This window comes from Harpia harpyja, chromosome 13, assembly GCF_026419915.1.
Source record: "Harpia harpyja isolate bHarHar1 chromosome 13, bHarHar1 primary haplotype, whole genome shotgun sequence".
Taxonomy (NCBI): Eukaryota; Metazoa; Chordata; class Aves; order Accipitriformes; family Accipitridae; genus Harpia; species Harpia harpyja.
In genome coordinates, this window is record NC_068952.1 from 6,915,575 (window position 1) to 6,935,670 (window position 20,096).

A 20,096-nucleotide genomic window follows, 5' to 3' on the forward strand; every position below is an offset into this window, starting at 1 on the left:
GTTGCATGTTAGTATCAAAGAATAAACCTTTAATCCTTGCCTATCCTTGACAATGTTCCTTCCCTCACCCCTTTATTTGACTGGTTTTAACCGCTTATCTCTAAAACAAGCAAGTGCTCTGATATTTGTAACAGCACTTCCCCATTAGCCAGATGGGTTGTTGTGGTTTAACCCCAGCCAGCAGCTAAGCCCCATGCAGCTGCTTGCTCTCTCCCCATCCCAGTGGGATGGGGGAGAGAATTAGAAGGGTAAAAGTGAGAAAACTCATGGGTTGAGATAAAGACAGTTTAACAGGTAAAGCAAAAGCCACGCACGCAAGCAAAGCAAAACCAGGAATTCATTCACCACTTCCCATGGGCAGGCAGATGTTCAGCCATCTCCAGGAAAGCAGGGCTCCATCACGCCTAATGGTGACTTGGGAAGACAAACACCATCACTCCGAACGTCCCCCCCTTCCTTCTTCTTCCCCCAGCTTTATATGCTGAGCGTGACATCGTATGGTCTGGAATATCCCTCGGGTCAGTTGGGGTCAGCTGTCCCGGCTGTGTCCCCTCCCAACTCCTTGTGCCCCCCCAGCCTCCTCGCTGGTGGGGTGGGGTGAGAAGCAGAAAAGGCCTTGGCTCTGGGTAAGCACTGCTCAGCAATAACTAAAACATCCCTGTGTTATCAGCACTGTTTCCAGCACAAATCCAAAACATAGCCCCATACTAGCTACTATGAAGAAAATTAACTCTATCCCAGCCAAAACCAGCACATGGGTATATCAGTCAATGTCTCAATGTTATCTCATATGACTTAGTTCTCTGCCTTTCTCCATATGATCCCAGCTACAAACCTGCCTGGTATTTCAAGTTGCCATATTGGGGCACATTTGCACCCTAATTGTATTTAAAGTGAGGCTTAAATCCCTCTGGAAGTTGCAGTTACATGACCAATGAAGCAAGGACAGGACATAAAGCAAAATAATTTGGAGTGATCTTTGCACTGTCAAGTATAACTCTAGTGGAAATCACCCCTCCTGACTTTCTGTTAGTACGAAGAGCTCTTCTCTCCTCTATTAGAGAGTGACAGACAGGAGTTGCTTAGAAAGATTATTCAAAATTGCATGAATGGATGGGCAACCTGCCTCAAAGGCCAGATAATTCTATCCTTTTAGCCATATTTTATTTCTTGTCTATATCCTTTTGTTAAACATCTCCTATTAAAAAAGAAAAAAAGGCTTAAATCTTGGTTTTCATCATACCTGCCCATGTAACTTGGTAGCTTCCCAGACCAGTGTATCTGTAATGTTGGTTATGATGAGAACCTTAACACTACAGCCAAATAAAGTGCAGAAAGGAAAGTGAAATGAAAGGTATTCCTTTCTTCTCTTATCTCTCGCCAATGTATTTAGTTTTCTGAATATTACACTTATTAATTCACCACATATTAATAAAAGTAAACAATAATAAGTAACAATGCTTTACAGTTATAAATCTCCTATCAAGGCAATGAAGGCCTTAACAAACGCAAGGAAAATATCATGTCCATTTTTTATACAGGGGGAAAAATGAAGCTCAGAGAAAGTAAATGATTTACAGAATCAGTGGCAGAACCACCAAAGCCTCTGGATTGCTGCACCATATAAAATGTTAGGGGAAACAAAGAATACTGTCCGTAGACTAGTAACATATGAGAAGTGAAACTATGCATTTCTGTCTGATTATTGTACTGTTGTTCATCTCTAGAGCAGAGCATTGCTTTAAGCAGTGCCTTTTTGGATTAAGATTGCAAATGGTTTTAAATCACTCAAGGGTAGAAAATTGTTCTATTTGTCATATTTCACACTAACAATTGTATGGCATTTCCTTGCTCTACTTAACTTGAATTTCATATGCTGCCACTATTAAAACAACTCTCCACGCAGAAATCTGAACACATTGTCAATGCAAACAAAGCTCTTGTGGCTCCATCCAGGGCTGCACAAACATACACCTGAGCACCTAGTCTTCATTTTTTATTGAAGTTCTTTTGTCTGTAAAAGGATGTTACATTTAGGCCAACACAATTTAAACTTTTCAGGCTCTAACTGGAAGCTTAAGCTAACTTAATGGTCATGAAAATCTTACTGTAATTTCTCAGGTATTGAAGCCAGATCCTAAGTCTTTTCCAAGAGAAACTCCAATATGCAAAATTAAAAGACGCATAATCTCCATTGTGCAAATTGATTCAAAAGGCTTTCCTATGTACCTGTGGAAATGCAGAGGTGTAATTATACTACTCTAATTAAATACTACTCTAATTAAATATTGATGAAAATCCATAGAGGAAGGCTCTCTTGCTGAGAGCACACGTGCACAAACATACCAGTCTGCATTGTTATAGTTACACCACTGTATTCCCCTGCATAAACAAAAACTATACAAATGAAAAAAAAAAAACCCAAAAACTATTCAGATGGACAAAAGCAGTATTATTACTTCAGCTATGCCAAATGAGATTTCCAAGTCTGCAGAGAGATGCAGGAGAAACCACTAAGAAAAATTATTTGGCAGTCACCTGAAACAGTCCACCTATCAGTACAAGAATGAAAGACTCCATCCACACGGTGAAAAAGAAATTTATCTTCAGGAATACAACCATACTGTACAGAGCTTTGAGTGATTTCAATGGAAACTTACTATCTCCATGAGTTACTGGTTATTATTTCAACATTGCAGACAATAATTTGAAAAAGCAACCTGATTTCTGAATGTGAAGAATTCACTTCTTGTTATTAGTTTTGACAAAACCACTTAAAAAACCTCAGCAGCTGCAAAATTCTGTTGCAAACAGATTGTTCCCAGAGGGATGATTTGACAAGCATCTATTGACAGATTTCTACAATTGCTATTAAACGGGTTTTTAAAAATAATTTCATCCAACTGCAAGGGGAAACAGTTTTACTGGCCAACAACAGGATCCTGGACACAGATTTCACTTGCTCACCACAGACACTGAAATATGTGCCCCCGTTATCCCGAAAGATGTCAACCCTGTCCTTCGAGAGAGAGACAAATGTCCCACCTATTCCCCAAATACAGAGTTCAGAGATTACCTATGCTTGTACCACAACTTTATACCCATTCACTGTCTTCCAGTCTAGACCAGCTGAAATCCAGCCAGGCAAAAATCAGCTGTGCACATATAAACTGCAGTTCGTTAAAAGAAGGAAGACAAGCAAGCAAGCTGTGGAGGATGGATGATGCTAATATAGCTGTACAGAACCTGCTTCTAAATAGGCTAATAGTTTTGCTCCCTGCAGCTAGAACACATTTCGAAACAGACCTCAAGCAGAGGAGGAATTTTTAAGGTAAGTCCAGACTGCCATGCTTCCCTCCCGCCCCAAAGGATTTAATCATTTTGTTGTCGCAATTCTTTTTTCTTTTTTTTTTTAAACCTCACATTACTGCATTCGGCACAGGGAAACAATTCAGAAAGTAGCAGTATTCTGTGAATCAAACACACTCCTCAACTTTTTTTCTTTAAAGGGACACAAACAGTTGTTACCAATATTAAGAAAAAACCCACATTTTCAATTAGCAACAAAATTGGTGAATACACCACATTGTTCTGAACAGAAAAAAGCTTGCATGTACATGGAGATGCGTTACTTAAGTTTAATTACATTCAGTGTGGTAGAAACAATTCTTTTGCCTCAGTTGACTTAAAAAAATCATGTCTTCTATCTCTCACAAGAGAACCTGAACCATCAGGCTACTCATTTTTTTGAAACATGGATAACAGTGTCAGTTCCACTGCTGGTATCATGCTACCAGGCATAAATATACATTTCACTGAAGGGATTACAGAGGCAAGAGATCTACTCTTACATTTCTGTGTAAGAATTTTATACAGTGTGAGACCATTCCATTTAGCAGCATACCTGCGTCTGGAGACTCTACAGGTCAGTGGTGAAGCTAACGTCAGTGTCTGAATCAAAGGCAGCAGGTATGAAGTTGGCACTCCCAAGCAGTTGTATGCATGCTCTTCTCCTTCTACCAATAAAATCTTACACAGGATTTGGCAATGTTTTCCACCAGCCCAAAAGGCCCAAAATCTATGCACCTTTGTAGGCTATGGGCAATACAGGTTGCATCTCTGCAGCAATAGGGAACTGCATATAAATCTCCCACACTTCTTGTACTTTTGACACAAGCATGCTGCCAATATTCTGCCCTGCATACACTCTCCTCTTCCTATATGCAATGGAGTACTTTATGTGGATTCTTTCTAAAACAAACTGGTTTTTCCATTTAGATAACAAGATCAAAACCTTTTAAACAGTTCAGTATCTAACCACTTCAGATTTCTTCAGTTCAGCACCAAAATCCCAAACCCACAGAGGACCAGTGACAACAAATTGACATGTCGTATCAGGAATGCTGTCACTTGTTAGTTAGGCACTAACTTGATTTGATAGTCAGGACTGTCTTGAAAAGCAAACAAACAATCTGTTACACCATGGATTCCCAGTCACAGCCACACATGGAGCAAGCTAAGAAAGGGCATCCTAGCAAAGGTCATACAGACTCTTGTGCCAGCTTTTTCTTCTGTCCTGGAAAGGATGCAAACAAAGACCATATCTGCAGATAAACTGAACAAACAGATATATAAAAGTTAGGCCAAAGCTTCACCCCTAGTCTTGATCTCTTCAGTGGGTCAAGAGCAAATTATGGGAGTGTTGTGGTTTAACCCCAGCCAGCAACTAAGCACCACGCAGCCGCTCACTCACTTCCCCCCCACCCCAAGGTAAAACTTGTAGGTTGAGAAAAGAACAGTTTAATAGAACAGAAAGGAAGAGAATAATAATGATAATAATAGTAATATTAAAACGACATTAATAATAATAAAATAATTGGAAAATACAAAACAAGTGATGCACAATGCAATTGCTCACCGCTCACCCACTGATGCAAAGTTAGTTCCTGAGTAGCGATCAGGAACCAGGCCAGCTCCCCCCAGTTTATATATACTGGGCATGACGTCACATGGTATGGAATACCCCTTTGGCCAGTTTGGGTCAGCTCTCCTGGCTGTGTCCTGTCCCAACTTCTTGTGCCCCTCCAGCCTTCTTGATGGCTGGGCATGAGAAGCTGAAAAATCCTTGACTTAGTCTACGCACTACTTAGCAACAACTGAAAACATCAGCGTGTTATCAACATTCTTCTTGTACTGAACCCAAAACATAACACTATACCAGCTACTAGGAAGAAAATTAACTCTATCCCAGCCAAAACCAGGACAGGGAGTTTGGATCTCAGCTTTACAGCTGAGGTGTTGACCTCAGATTTGCACCTCTGATTCAGGTAATGACTAGTGCAGATGAACTGGTTTGCAGACCTCTCAACCAACCAAGGTGAGAAGAAAACAGCATTATTTTCTATCCACACCCAGGAGAGGCTGGGGAGCTCTGCTTTCAGCACAAGAGAGAGCACTGCTTCACCCTTGCTGCTCTTTATACTAAACTCCATACCAAGAAAGCACAATAAGAAATGAAACAACTAAGATGTATTTCTCACTACCTCTATATCACAGATTCATTGCTACAGATTTGTACATCATCTACTTTTATAGGCCAAATTCTTCACTACCCAGCTTCTTCCACACCAAACCAAGGACAGGCTAGACGCGAGTTGGTGAAAGACCTAATACAAAAGGCTGGCCAGATGTGGAAGGTAGGAGGAAGGGTGGTAGTCTGGTCACATTGGACCAACAGCAGGTTAATTCTGCCTGGAAGCAATATAACTGACTACCTATAGATGCAAGAGGGTGTATTCTTCTGTCCTTGTTTTTCCTCAAAATTACAAATCATTTCTAATTTACCCCACCTTAAATGCAATGTGCTCTCATGCAACTTTTCTACTTGTCTTTTTCTTCTCATCAATCCTACAGTATGGGGGATATGCGAGGAGAAAGGCACAGACAGATTGAAGCCACAAAGCTCCATCTTCATAAAATTCTCAAAATCAGCTGAAGCACTTCTATTAGTTAACAGCACAAAGCTGATAATCCCGAAGCTAGAAATAAACAGGACATTTCTGCAGAATAAATTCAGGGACAGGGTAGTAAACAGATGGGAAAATGTGCCAGAATAGATACAACTAGAAAAACTATTTGCTCCAAAGGAGGTAAGAGAATGAGATCAAAAGAGAAGATTATTTTCAGTATCAGTAAGATAAAAGTCATGGATGAGAGACTGGCCAGTTGGCTCTTGCTGTCTCTAAGTAAGTTTCCAATCTTATCACCACACCACAATTTATTCTATTCCTGAGCTTTCAAAGATTCCTACATATTGTTACAAGTTATTATTTTGACATTTAAAATTTTTGTTACACTAGTATATGCTTGGGAGAAGTATTATTTTCCTTTCCCCCACACGGTCCTTACGTTGAGTTCTCTTCCATTTCCTCACAGGTTTCACATTGCTGCTGCTACTTCTTTTCCCCTCTCTCGTGTTCTCGATTCCTGGCAGCAGCGATTTATGCACATTCGCCAAAATCTAGGAAACACATAAGGGCATCTGGCTTCTGTCGCTAAAAAAATCTGTTCAAGCATGTCACGCATTACACCATACCCACACAGAAGACTCATTACACAAGCTGTCCAAAAATGTCCACCACCTGAATTCAACCATACCTTCTGGATTTAGGCAGCCTTCTCTTCTCAAATAATCATCTCCCAAACAAGAATTCTGTGCTCTCAATCTTCCCTCTTGTTAGTCCCTTACTCATACATATATTTTCTTCCTCTCATTTGCTCTTTCCTTCACATCTTTCTCCCTGAACTCCTCCCTCCCACAGTCCCATTTCCCCCCTTCCCACACCATTTTTATTCCCCATTACCCACTCAACAGTGGGGCCCTACTGATGCCGTCTCAGAGAGGAGCCCGCTGCGGGGCGGCAGGCAGAAATGTCGCTGGATCTGTGCTTCCCTGTCTCCCAGTGGCACAGCAGGAGCCCAGCTGCACCAGCAAGAGGCTGGACAAGGGAAGAGGGGCTCTTCTAATGCAGGAATGACCAGATTCAAGATCTTCCCAAGTTTTCATTCTTTGCCAGAAAGAGGTCAGGCAGAACTTGGAGGAAATAACTTCAAGGCCAAGACACACACACACACACGTGAAACAGCCATCAGCCACACAGCTGTGTTTGCAGAGATAAGGCAAGGTGAAGCAATACAGCAGCAACACAGCTGTGGTTGCAGAAACAGGGCAAGGGGAAGGGATACAGCAGCGGGCAAAAATGATCAAACCTTGAGAGTAAAATAACAGCAGCCCAAGAAGCATCCTCATCTGTTCACCTACGTTCTTATGAAACTCCTTAGCTTAATTACAGGAGCATGATTAAGGCTAAGGATACATTTCACCACAGTTCCAAACAGGCCTGCCACTTAAATGATCAGAAAATCAATTTTCTAAAGGATCTGCTAATAGTGTTTATATAATACTGAGGGAAGAACAACTCTGAAGCACACGCAATCAAATGGATCTCAGTGGAGCCTTCATTATGCTTGCTTATAAATGCCCATTCTGTGAATGTACAAGGCAGTTTATACTTAGATGGTGATACAATGTGAACTATTTAGCCAGAACTCATAACGCAATAAAATAATAATGAAGCAGAAGATTGACTAAACAATCAAACACTTGAAACAGTGACTCACAGCATGGAGATGGTTGGCATTTAAATGCATTCAAAAAATCAAATGTCATTCTATTCAAAAAAAGGGCGCTTGTATCAACAATGCCTGGTACTTGCACAGTATCTGTTATCAGAGAATTGCAAGGACTATAACTTAGTAATTCTCACAATTTTACTGCAGATCTCCTTAATTTCTTAAACTTCGGTTCCTCCAGTGATATGCTTAGCTTAGAATTCCAGCTGTATTTAAAAAAAAAAATAAAAAAATCTAACACTGATAGCTAGAATATGACATGACCCACAAAAGTGTAGAAATACAAAAGGACCCAAAAACAACCCAAAGGTTTTTCATGACCTATTGAGTTGGTGAGGAGTTGCAAGCAGTGTACTATGAGACAACTCAATGAAGGCACTATTTCTTCATCTCCCTTATGTTCTGCTTCATGTGCTCACATTATCAAAACTGGAGCTGCAAGTTCAGCACTCCTGCAGTATCTTGCTGAGAAAACCTACTTCCATTGTAAATGTTTTGTGATTTTTCAGTGCCTTCTAATGTAACTTTTCACAATGACATTCCTAAAATAAATCCTTTCTTTATATAGTAATAGTTTTTCAATGGGAAGTGGAGAAAAATATAGACTTTTGTCCTGCCTTCACAAAGCGCATTGACGTTCCTCTGAATTTTCCTGGGCACACAATGAAAAACTAAGCAAGAGGACGATGCTGTGTCCCAGCAGAAAAGTTTCATATTCAAACTGGGGGGATAGGATGGGCAGACTACAAGGTGAAAAACTGGCTGTACTATCAGACTGAAAGGGTAATGGTCACTAGTTTGAAGTCTGACTGATGGCCAGCTAGGCGTGGATTTCCTCGGGTATCAATACTGGAGCAAGTCTTGTTTGACACATTCATCAATGACTTGGAAAATGAAACAGATGGGGCAAGTTTAAAGATGACACCAGATTGGGGAGATCTGCTGACACACTGGAACACACAGCTGCCATTAAGAGCAGCCTTGACAAGCTGGAGGAATCAGCCAGCAAGAGCCTCACGATGATCAACCAAGACAAGGGCAAAGTCCTGCAACCTGGGATAGACTATCCACATGAAACAATACAGTCTGGGAGCAACCAAGCAGAAAAGGACCTGGCCATTCTGGCTGTCCTGGTTTCGGCTGGGATAGAGTTAATTTTCTTCCTAGTAAGCTGGGATAGAGTTAATTTTCTTCCTAGTAAGCTGGTGCTTAGTTGCTGGCTGGGGTTAAACCACGACACTGGTGGACAAAAGAAGTTTGGAGCACATGACATACAAGGAAAGACTGACGGAAGTGGGTTTGGCTATGGTGGGATCTAATTACTTCATTCAGTTTCCTGGGGTGGGTTAGACAGAAGTCAGCACACAGCTTTTCTCAGGGGCATGCACCAAGAGGACAAGAGACACAAATCAGAAGTTGCACCCACAGAAATTACAGCTGTGTGTAAGAAAACAATGTTCACAGTGGGAGGAGTAAAGTACTGGAACAGGTTCCCAGAGAGTCTGTGGACTCTCCACCCATGAACAGCTCATAAGTCATCTGGAGAAGGCCATAAGCAGCCTGGCCTAACGTTGAAATCAGGCCCACCTTGAAGAAGAGATTTGACTAGCTGATTTCCTAGGTCTCTTCCAATCAAAATTAATCTATGAACCCGTTATTATTTCTTTTAACAGGAACTGGATATTCTGATAGGAATGATTCTTTCAATACAATTGCATCTTGCTCTCTGCATAGCATCACGGTCACAAATTGAATTTTTTTGATGGGAGTTTCCAACTGTGAAACACTGGAAGTTGAGTGTGGCCAGCAGGAACAGGGAGGTTGTTGTTCCCCTGTACTCGGCACTGGTGAGGCCGCACCTCGAGTACTGTGTTCAGTTTTGGGTCCCTCACTGCAGGAAAGACATGGAGGGGCTGGAGCGTGTCCAGAGGAGGGCAACCAAGTTGGTGAGGGGCCTGGAGCACAAGTCTTATGAGGAGCGGCTGAGGGAACTGGGGCTGTTTAGTCTAAAAAAGAGGAGGCTGAGGGGAGACCTTATCGCTCTCTACAACTACCTGAAAGGGGGTTGTAGTGAGGTGGGTGCTGGTCTCTTCTGTCAGGTGGCTGGAGATAGGACAAGAGGAAATGGCCTCAAGTTGAGGCAAGGGAGATTTAGGTTAGATATTAGGAAAAATTTTTTTACTGAGAGGGTTGTCAAACATTGGAATGGGCTGCCCAGGGAAGTGGTTGAGTCACCATCCCTGGAGATATTCAAAAAGCAAGTGGACAGGGTACTCCAGGACATGGTTTAGGGGGCATGGTTAATGGTTGGACTCGATGATCTTGAAGGTCTTTTCCAACCAAAATGATTCTATGATTCTATGATGTAGTAAATCAAGTAGTATTTGACATTCTTCCACCTTTACCTCATCAGCTGACTCTGTCCTGTGACTTTAAGTGACTATCTCTTTGCAGTATGGAAATAATAATAATTCTTATCTGTTTTATATGGGAGAGATACTTTGCTTCCACAGAAAGTGGAAGCCTTTTCAGAACCACCAATCTCCAGAAGAGTAAGTCTCTCAGTATCCCCAGCTCATGACTTAAGTGAGACCTACTTTCATTGCCTGGTAGTCACCTCCAGCTGTCAGCAGCAACGCTGGTTATAAATGAACGGCATGTCAGAGGCACTGAGGAAGAGGAACAGGTCAAAGAGAGGTCTAGTATCTGTAAGGAAAAGATTCTTATTCTCTGCTGAGCTTCTTCCTCTTTCTGAAAAATATTTTGATAAAAGGATATTTATGTTGGTGTGGGGGGAATCAACTAAGCCAGATGTCTGAGGGTTGAAATCAATGTTTTAAGTGTGATTTAATGTAGAATGTGGTGGCTGAATAAACAAATACATGTAACAAGCTATAACTTCATGCTTCAGACTCAATCTAAGAGCTGTACTCACGGTCTAATAAAATATGACAGCTATATTGCCTTGCTTATTAACAAGCATAGCAGTTTGAAAAAAGCACTAGAAATACATTATTTACCAATTTGGATATGAAATCCCTTTAGTAAGTAGATTTTCCAACTAATCTTAAAACCAAAAAAATATCGGATATGTGACAACCAAATAACGTTTAAATAGTTCTCTGCACATTTTTGTGAGAAGCATGAGACTCCACAAAATCATTTATTTTACACAGTTAATGGAGTCACTGTGACTTGTGAATCATCTGGAATTACAGCCAGTGGCAACCACTCACAATTTAAAACCTTTCTCCGAATAAATCTCATCATGACAGTTCAAGCATACACAGAAGCCCAATTTAATCTTTCCATAGCATTTAAGTCTGTGGTAGAGCCCAAAGACTTCTACAATTTTTTAATTATTATTTAAGCATGACAAGGTAACTAAACTGAAATATACTTATTTTCCAATATATAAAATACCGTTTGCTCCACAGCCTGTGCTGCCTGGTCTAATATCTGTCTGTCAGCATTAACGTGACAAATTTCTGAAAGAAAAGTTGTAAGGGAACTGTCAAGCTATGTTATAGCTAGGCCAATCTGGTTGTGCTCTGTCTTTAAAAGAGTGGAAATATTAGACTCATTCCTTAAACCGTCACGACTATGAAATCTTCAGGGACAATGTGCTTAGCCACTTAGAGAAGAAAAAATGTCTTCAAGAAATATGTATAACATACCACAACAGCATTTGTGCTCCTGTTCATCAAACCTTAATCTGATTTTACTTTTAATCACATAATTATCTAATATTCTCAGAGAACTGAATTAATGACTCGTTAAAGGACAGCACTGAACTTCAATAGCTGAAAGAAAATTCAAGCCTGACCACAAGTCTGTAAGGAAATTACTTTCTTTTCAAGACAGGTTCTAAAGCATTGTAAAGAGGTTAAAATGAGATGACTGGCAGCTTTTACCGAAGAGAGGCAGGGGTTCAAGTGAACTCATGGATCTCTTTACTGGTTTCAGGTAAGACAGATAGCTATCCTCCAAACCAAAGTTACAGAAACAATGAGACACTGATACGTAGAGAACATTGACAGACTAGCACCTATTTTGTGACCAAAGTGCTTTGCTCAACTGAATTTGCTGTCAACCCAAGCTCGAAATGATTCTCTTGTGTACTTTTTATGTATCTTTAAAATTAAGGTTGTACAATTTATCAAAAATTAGGCTAGGAATTCTATGAGGAAGCCTAAGTGAGTCAGATACTGAATACTCACCAAATTCCACATAGATAATAACTCTTGGAGAGCTTTTGAATTTTTTACCTAAGCTACTGCAACTTGAGTACTGATGAAGTACAGTCCACATCACCAGGACAGTACAGTGACAAATAACAGAAGTGGCAACATCTTATACGTACATAGCACCTTCTGTCAAAAAGCAAAGGCATTTTAGGGATAGATGTTAAATAAAATGACATGCAGTACTTGGAGTTTAGTACTATTACCCATACTTACTAAATAAGAAAACAAGGCATAGATAATTCAAGCTGTTTGCTAAATATAATACACAAAGCCAATAGCAGAAACAGCACTGAATATAGATTCCAAGGGCTTCTTTCCCCGGTGTTTGCAAAAAAAGATGCTTTAATTTAAAACTCAAAGTCAATCTTAGCTTGTATTATTCTGTTCAATCACTGCCTCCCACTGTTTTTAAGTATACCTGTGAACTTGTAACTGTTAAGTCAAGCCAAAGTCATATTAAGGTAGTTTATCAGGATTAATACTATCCTCCCACTTCAAAAGAAAAATAAGGGGGGAAAAAAAACAGCATAAAACAAAAAAAGAAAAAAAAATTCCATGCTCTGCTGCTTTATTCTTCTTATGCTTGGTTCAAGTAACTGTCACCAATTTCAGTGCACACAACTCGTTATGCCAGAGAGCTGCTCCCAGATTCATTTGAATTCACAATTGTATCAGAATACTCCAAAAAGCATTCAATTTGGTACAACTTCTCAGGCTGGCACCATTAATTTTTTCACTGGCATGATACTCCTAATACTTTCTGGCAATCCTTAAGTACTACTGTTTATGAAGCAGTTGCACACATTCAAAGATATGCTGGTATGAGTTCAAAAAGAGACGGCCCACCACAGAAATTCTTTTTTTTAAACAGTAATGTTCTAGGTATGTACGAATTGTTTTACTGCAGTATTATAAAATGGAACACTTTGAAAAGCTCTTTTCTAAAAGCTTTCCTTAAAATAACAAATCTCAAAGCAGATAATTCCATCTTAAAATATTAAAAAAGGACTCGGATTACCCAAAACCAATGTATTTGAAGAGAATAATAGTGCTGCAAGATTTCACACAAGCATGTCACATTTTAAGTGATGACAAATAAACCGCAATTTGGTCAACTTCAGTCAACTTCAGACACAACTCAGTGGAGCTACACTAGAAATGAACGTAGTATGTCAAATCTTGTTGGGAGTTCAACCAGACTTGACATAGCTCAGTTAACAGAAAGATAAATCTTAGTTCAACATAGTTTAGGAATGGAGTAAAACTGATTAGTTAAAAGCTGTTCATAAAGAAGAGCAAGAGCTGAGGACAGCAAAACAAAGCATCTGTGATCATTAGTAAGAAGACCATATACTCTGTTCTTGAGTTTACAACATGATCAGGTGAGGATATAAAATTATGTAGTTAGTAGACCAAATTCTGCTGTTAGTTGTATCACGCAACCGCACTGAAATATGCTCAGCTGCATTAGTCCAGATGAGAGGACACCTCGGCCAAAACACATTTAAATACCACCTCAGCTAGTAAAGCAGAGTGCTATTGTAACTGCATTTCTGCAGCTAAAGTCCCATGCAGTACATACCTCAGTACAGTTGATTTGAGTATCTCTATGTGCTACTTCTCCCCCCCCCCCCCAAGATACTCACTCACCAAAGTTCGCTCAACATTTTGACACTTGCTAACTTCATTTGAAGACAGTCTTATTTAGCTGATATACATTCCGCTAATATGGCTTCAAACATAACCAACTTTACCAAACTGTATGAGAATTCAAACACAGGGAAAAGTTTTAGGCCCCAGATGGTAAAGTTTTCCTGAATTTTGAAAGGAGTAATTCACAGTGTCACATGAAGTTTACTCTGAACACCAAAAGAGTTGCTTGAAATAGCCTATATAATTCTATAATGGGAGTGTAAGGTTTTATTAAATTCCAGAGGCTGGTTAGAAGAAACCAAGCAGAAAGGTCACCATCCTCTACTAAATTCTCTAGTACTTTTCCACAACAGTGGCATGAAAACATCCACTTCTACATGATGTTTCTAATATTGTGACATTACAGATAGAGGTAATGTGGTCACTGAACAGCCTAAATGCTTAAAAAATTCCCATACCACAGAGAGTGGTATTGGTATTATGTAATACATGGAGAATTTTATTTTTCAGCTCTTTTTTTTTTCACTTAATAGGTATGAGTGAAATTCCAGCACTAATACATTAAGATCAATCTCATGCATAGTTTAAACAAACATTTCTGGTAGTATCTAATTTGTTTTTTGGGTTTTTTTGATCATGATAGACACTACTGGCAACCTATACAAGAAGATCACTCAGAGGTATGAAAAAAAATTATAACGTTCCAGTTGTCTGAAGGAGTTTCTGTATTTTGTTTACAATTCCTTTAAAATATTCTGACCAATTTCATTCTGTCTGCCCCCAAAGAGTGCAGAGCACAGGAATGTACAGAGAGCCTTTAACTTCTTAGAGGAAAGGCATCAGAAAAGCACAGTTTCCAAAAATAAAAATCTTCATTTTACCTTTTTCTTTTGTTTTGGTTTCACAGTTTTTATTGAACCTATTACATCAATATTAATGAAAATTATAATTCATCTGACTTCCCAGCAGAAAGAAAATGAGATTTTATTTGATCCACTGTTAATTCATTCCAGATAACTGCCCAAACCTCAGCCAGCTTCAGGTTAGAACAATATCAAGTCCAAATGCTACAGATTTTCTTTGTCCTTCAAAATAATTTACAAAATACAAATTCTTGTTCAGTCTTAGAACCTCAGAAATCTTTCAAAACGATGGGAAGCTCGGATTAATCAACAAGTTATTCTTAGTAACCAAATGTGTTCTTTAAAAAAAAAACCCAAAACACTTAAAAAGCATTTTAACAGGAAAATATAATTATTAAAATCCTCCACTGCCCTTATGAGAACCTATTAAAAATATATTTACTGTCCCTTACAAGTATATCACAGTGGAAAAAAAAATGGTCATGGGGAAGAAGTAGGAGTTTTGTTTCTTGGGAAGATTTTCACAATGAGATGTTTAAGGTAAAAGAAACTCCTATGACTCAATACATAAGCTACATGTTAGACTACATTTTAGAAGAAATAAGAAACCAGATTATAACTGTTCTTATAGAAAGGATAATAAAAATCCTTGTGTTTTGTATATGTGGTTAACGGGTAGGCTTAAAAGTTTATTCTGGCAGGGTGTTAAATCTGTTATTCTATGACCTTCACAAAACATGTATTTTAATAGAAATATTATCTATTTAGAAGAAAAGACAGTACCAGTTCTTGCCCTATTACAACAGAACAATATTTCCAGCCATTTTCAATTTCAACCCCTCAACAATTTTTCAACAGATATAAGAAACATGCACCATAAACATAAGCCTATTGACAAAAGGTTTCCTTTCTTACTTGCCTCTTATGGAGCTCTAGAACTAATGGATTTGTCTCCATGAGTTTACAGACTGAAAGTTGAAAAATATTTCACTAGGAGTAAATTTGCAGTAATTAAACTGATACATGGAAGAAGAATTTGCCAGATTTGCTGGAAGTACTGCATGTCTTCAGACAACAACTTCAGTCCAAGAAGAAGATGACAGATAAAAGATGATGATAACAGACTTCAAATATATTAAAAAAAAAATCATTAAAATTGTGATAATAAAGAAGAAAGTAACTGTTTAATTTGTAGCAAGAGTCAGAGTAGAATACACTTTTAACTGTAAACCCTTTGAAGAAGCTGTAGAATTCTCATGTTTGGGGAAGAGGACGAAAGAAGACATGAATAATCATCTGAATTTTACTACTCCTTTTTCAGAGAACAGGAGTGCAGTAGTTGACTGCTAGACACCCTTTTCAGCCTTGCAGTACTTGACATCACTACTGTACTCAGCATTACCATCACACTTTTGTGGTTTCATTAATAAGAAAAAACTTGTAACTGCACAAATTAAGAGTTCAAAATAATTCCATTTCAAAGAATTCTCACAACAGAGTGATCTGTTTCATACTTCCAATACGCCTACATACAACTAAGCTAGCAGCTTTACTCTCGTTTCAATAAAAATAAATTCTGCATCTCCCTTGCTTGTTAGTTAAAGGTGTGTGTGTGGGGAGGGTTATCTTATTCCATCAGGTATCTGTAGAGGCATTCACGAGGCTTGCTCTATTTTTCAACTTACCCTGTTCCATCCTGAATGTTTATGGCATGAAGTTATTTGTGTAGCACATACATAGCGTAAATAATTCCAAAATATGTAACCACTTAAAAGAATTGCAAATTACACATAAGAATAATTTCACTACTGCAGAAATAAACGCCTTCTAAGTTACATGCTTACGCCTACCACGGTCACCCAGTGTACAGTAAGGAATGAGCACCAGCACCTTCGAGTGAAATTAATGAAGGTGGACTCCAACCTCCCGTTCGTGCATTAGAAGGACAAGGAAGTTTCCCATTCAAATCCGACTTTTAAAGAAGTTATTAACGTAGTAATTATTGAAGGAAAAACAACCTAACCGCTTCATCAGGTATGAGGCGGTTTCTCCCTCACAACGCTCTATTCTCGGGCAAGAAAAACTGTTGTTCTTACCTCGAAGGTCTCATGTTTTAGCGCAGTCGGTGCTAGAGTCGTGCGTCCCTTTTAACTCGGCCAAAGCCGGCAGCGCGGGGAGGTCTCCACACGCACCCGGCTGGGCCGGCACTCGGGCTGCCAGCGCTTCCCAGAAGCGCGGACGGTCGCGTGTGTTTCTATAAGCTATCACAGAAGCACTGCCATTGGTCTCTACGCTTGTAAAAACTTAATAAGTAAAATAACCCAGGCGGACGTTTCGTCGGTCTGTCCTGGCACCGCCGCCGCTGCGGGGCGGACAGGCGGGGGAAGCGCCCGCTCCCGCCGCGGGACGCCGGCGGCGGGGGCTTCGCCTCGGCCCCCCTCAGGCGCGGGGCTGGCTGTCCGCCCCAGCCCCAACCCGTCCTGCCGCCCCTCTCCCCTCACGGCACGACCCCTGCCCGCCTCCCGGGGCTGGAGCCTTTTTTAAGGGTCTCCGCGGGCGGCGGGGGGGCTGGGGTACTCACATGCCAGATGGCGAAGAAGATGAGGGCGGCGCAGAGGACCAGCGACAGCATGTAGCAGAAGGCGGCGAAGGTGAAGGCCATGGCGGGGAGAGCCCTCCGCGACACCCGCCGCCGCCCGGGGGGGGCGGGGGGGGGGTCCCGGCGGGCGACCGGGAGACCAGCGACCCCCGAAATCCCAGCGGGGAGAGCGGCGAAGCGGCCGGGCGCCCTCACGGCGGAGGAGAGCGCCACACAGACGCACACAGAGCCGGGACAGGCAGGGAGCGGGGCCGGGCGGCCGCCGCGCCCCTCGCCGCCGCTCCCTTCGCTCCGCCGAGCCCGTCCCGACCCCCGCAGCACCGTCAGCGTCTGGGGCTGCCGGCCCCTCCACCGCAGCCGCCGCCGCCGCTCTCCCCTCCCCGCTGAGGCGCGGCGGTGGGCGGCCCCGCCGCCAGGGCGCCCCCGAGGGGCGGGTCCCCTCAGCGGGGGCGGCGGCGGGGTCCCGCCGCCCCTGGGGCGGCGGCGTCTGACAGGAGTCGTGTATCACGGCAGCGTGAGAGGGACGGGCGTAGGCTGGGATCAGTTTGGGCCAAATCCTGAGGAGATAACTGTATGCCTAAACTTGAGGTGTTTGGGGGTTGGTTTTTTTTTTTTTAAATTATCTTTTCCTTCAGGTAAATCTGGTGAGACGTGCCCAGGCGCCTCGGCCTGGCCGAGGAGGGGAGCACGGCTGGCGGGAGGCCGAGGCGGTGGCAGGCCGTCACCCACGGTGGGGAGGCCAGCGCTGGGGTGGCCGCCTTCTGACGGGGAGAGGGGGGACAGAAACCGAGCCTAGGAGCTAACGAACTGAAGCGGGGTAGCTCAGCACAGTAGGATCAGCCCGCCCTTTCCCACGAGGTGAAGAAGGTATTTACTGTTAGACTAAATAAAGACAAACCTTTTTTAAATGCCCCAAATTGGGAGAGTGTTCTTCATGACTTTCAGGTAGACGCAATATCCAAATTGCTGAAATACCTATTTAAAATAAGGAAGGAAGGAAGGGTATGCCACTGCCTTCTTATCTTTAACTCCATCCATCGTGTCTCCACATGTGACTTAGCCATTTCTGCAGGTGATCTGTCTTAGAGTTACCACCAAAAGTTCTTCCACCTCTTTGGAGCACATCAGCTGACACAATATAGCAGGTTTGTAAGCAAAAAGTTTTCAGGAGAAAATACCACAGAACCACCAGAAGTCCCATTTAAAAATATACTGAAAACTGTGGATGGAATATATATATTCGAAATATTCTTACAAAACTTAAAAAGAATTTCAGTTCACAGCATTTTTTCTGTCCTTTTAGGGATGGAAGGGGGTTCAGTAACAAAACTATTCAGAAATTTGCCAGTGGTCACCTGTGAAAAGGCAGACTTCATGGCACAAGAGAACCAAATTCCATCAAAGCCAAGTTCAGTACAAGCTTTCTTTTTAAATGTTTACAATGTATTTTTGTTTAAAATTATGTTAATTATTTTTAACATAATATGCGCTTTTATCCTGAGGAAAGAGTGCTGCTGATTTGAATCAAGACTCAAGGCCAGTAATTAATAAACCAGTCAGGAATAAACTGATGGATGTAACCTTTTATAATCGAGCTGCTCCGGACTGTGCATGTGATTTGATGCTTTAATTAAGAAGGACAGAACACGGCAAATAGTAATGAGCTTTGCTGTCATACAGGAATACAGTAAACGCGTTGTAATTCCCTGACCTTTTAATTCTTTTGTATCTGAAATCCTGCAGAGCATATGCCTGCGGAAGTAAATGGTTTATTCATAACCGCACATTTTGAAAAGAGCTGTAAATGAGGTACAGAAGAAGTCTTTGGAATTTTGGTTTGTTTTTTTTTTTTTTATTTTGCCACAGATACTTTAATATCTGGATATATATTACCTATGTTAAGATTCAACACAAAAAAACTGATGCTTCCAAGAAAACCAAAATAAAACATTTTCTTCTGGAGCACTTATATGTATATACGCACACACATATATATGCATGTCTATGAAAATACAAATACACTGTAGGTGTCATAAAAGACAGAAGTGGAAACAACCATTAAATCTCAGTTTAGGACTACACTCCAAGGTAAATAGTATGTTTTTCACTCTCTCTCATCTTCATTTACATTCCAGCTGTGTATTTGGAGCTCTTCAGTGAACACACAGGCAAAATATTTGTTCCTCAATTTGCAAGGAGGCAGTTCCACAGCCCAACACTTCCAAGATCTCACAGTCCTTCCTGATATTGATTTGGAAACATATACTGCCCGTTAGCCATATTTCTAGTCATTAATCATGGTTAGTGGCTGACTAATTACAAAAGTTTCTGATATACAGTGAAAGGAAAATGTATCAAGATGCGTTTAGGACATTTTTGTCCTACTGACTCCTTCTTACATTATACCATGAGGATACCTTAAGTATCCTGAGGTATTAAGTGATGGAGAGTGGTGGAAAGATTTACCTTTCACTCGGTACATTTCTGAGATTTGTCTCAGTAATCACTAAAAAGTCTTCCTTCTCTCCAACTCTTTACAAACTCATTACAGCTCTCTGTGGCGTGAGGACCTCACGGCAGGGAACTGTTCCTTTGTCATTTCTGAATGACACTACTGCAAACCTCAGCATCTGAGGCAAAAGGTGAAAATAATACAGATGTGCCTGACCCTTTTCTCACTGGTTTAAGCCTCTGTGAACGCAGCAGGAACGTTGGTCTGTCTATTAGCTCTCCATCCACTTCTAAGGTCTTGGTCCTAACCTTCAAATAAACTGATGGATCTGATCCTAGCTGCATGAGAAATTACAGTCCAGCACCCAGCTGTGCTTCTTTGAAATAATGCATATCACAGAGGCCAGAACAGAGGGTATGGGAGCTGAGGATGCAGCGTTATCAACTGAAGGGGTCTGGAATAGGCACACCAGACAAATACAGAGTATAACCATCTTTAGAAAAAACCTGTTGCTTTCAAAACTGCTATTTTAACACTTCTTTTCCCAAAATAAACAAAATGACATCCACACATTGAGACACACCTGGGTT

General features: G+C 41.0%; 1 protein-coding gene across 3 annotated transcripts in view; it reads right to left on the reverse strand.

The window, feature by feature from the left end:
* CNIH3 (cornichon family AMPA receptor auxiliary protein 3) overlaps nucleotides 1-17,362 on the reverse strand; it is a 55,826-nt gene extending 38,464 nt beyond the window's left edge. For all 3 annotated transcript variants that reach the window (XR_008237890.1, XR_008237889.1, XM_052805450.1), the window contains exon 1: nucleotides 17,037-17,362. Coding sequence is in view for 1 of the 3 variants with exons in the window: in XM_052805450.1 (XP_052661410.1) it covers nucleotides 17,037-17,117 (81 nt within the window). In the remaining 2 variants the exon portion in view is untranslated. The remainder of the gene's footprint in view (nucleotides 1-17,036) is intronic.
* Between the last annotated feature and the right edge of the window lie 2,734 nt (nucleotides 17,363-20,096).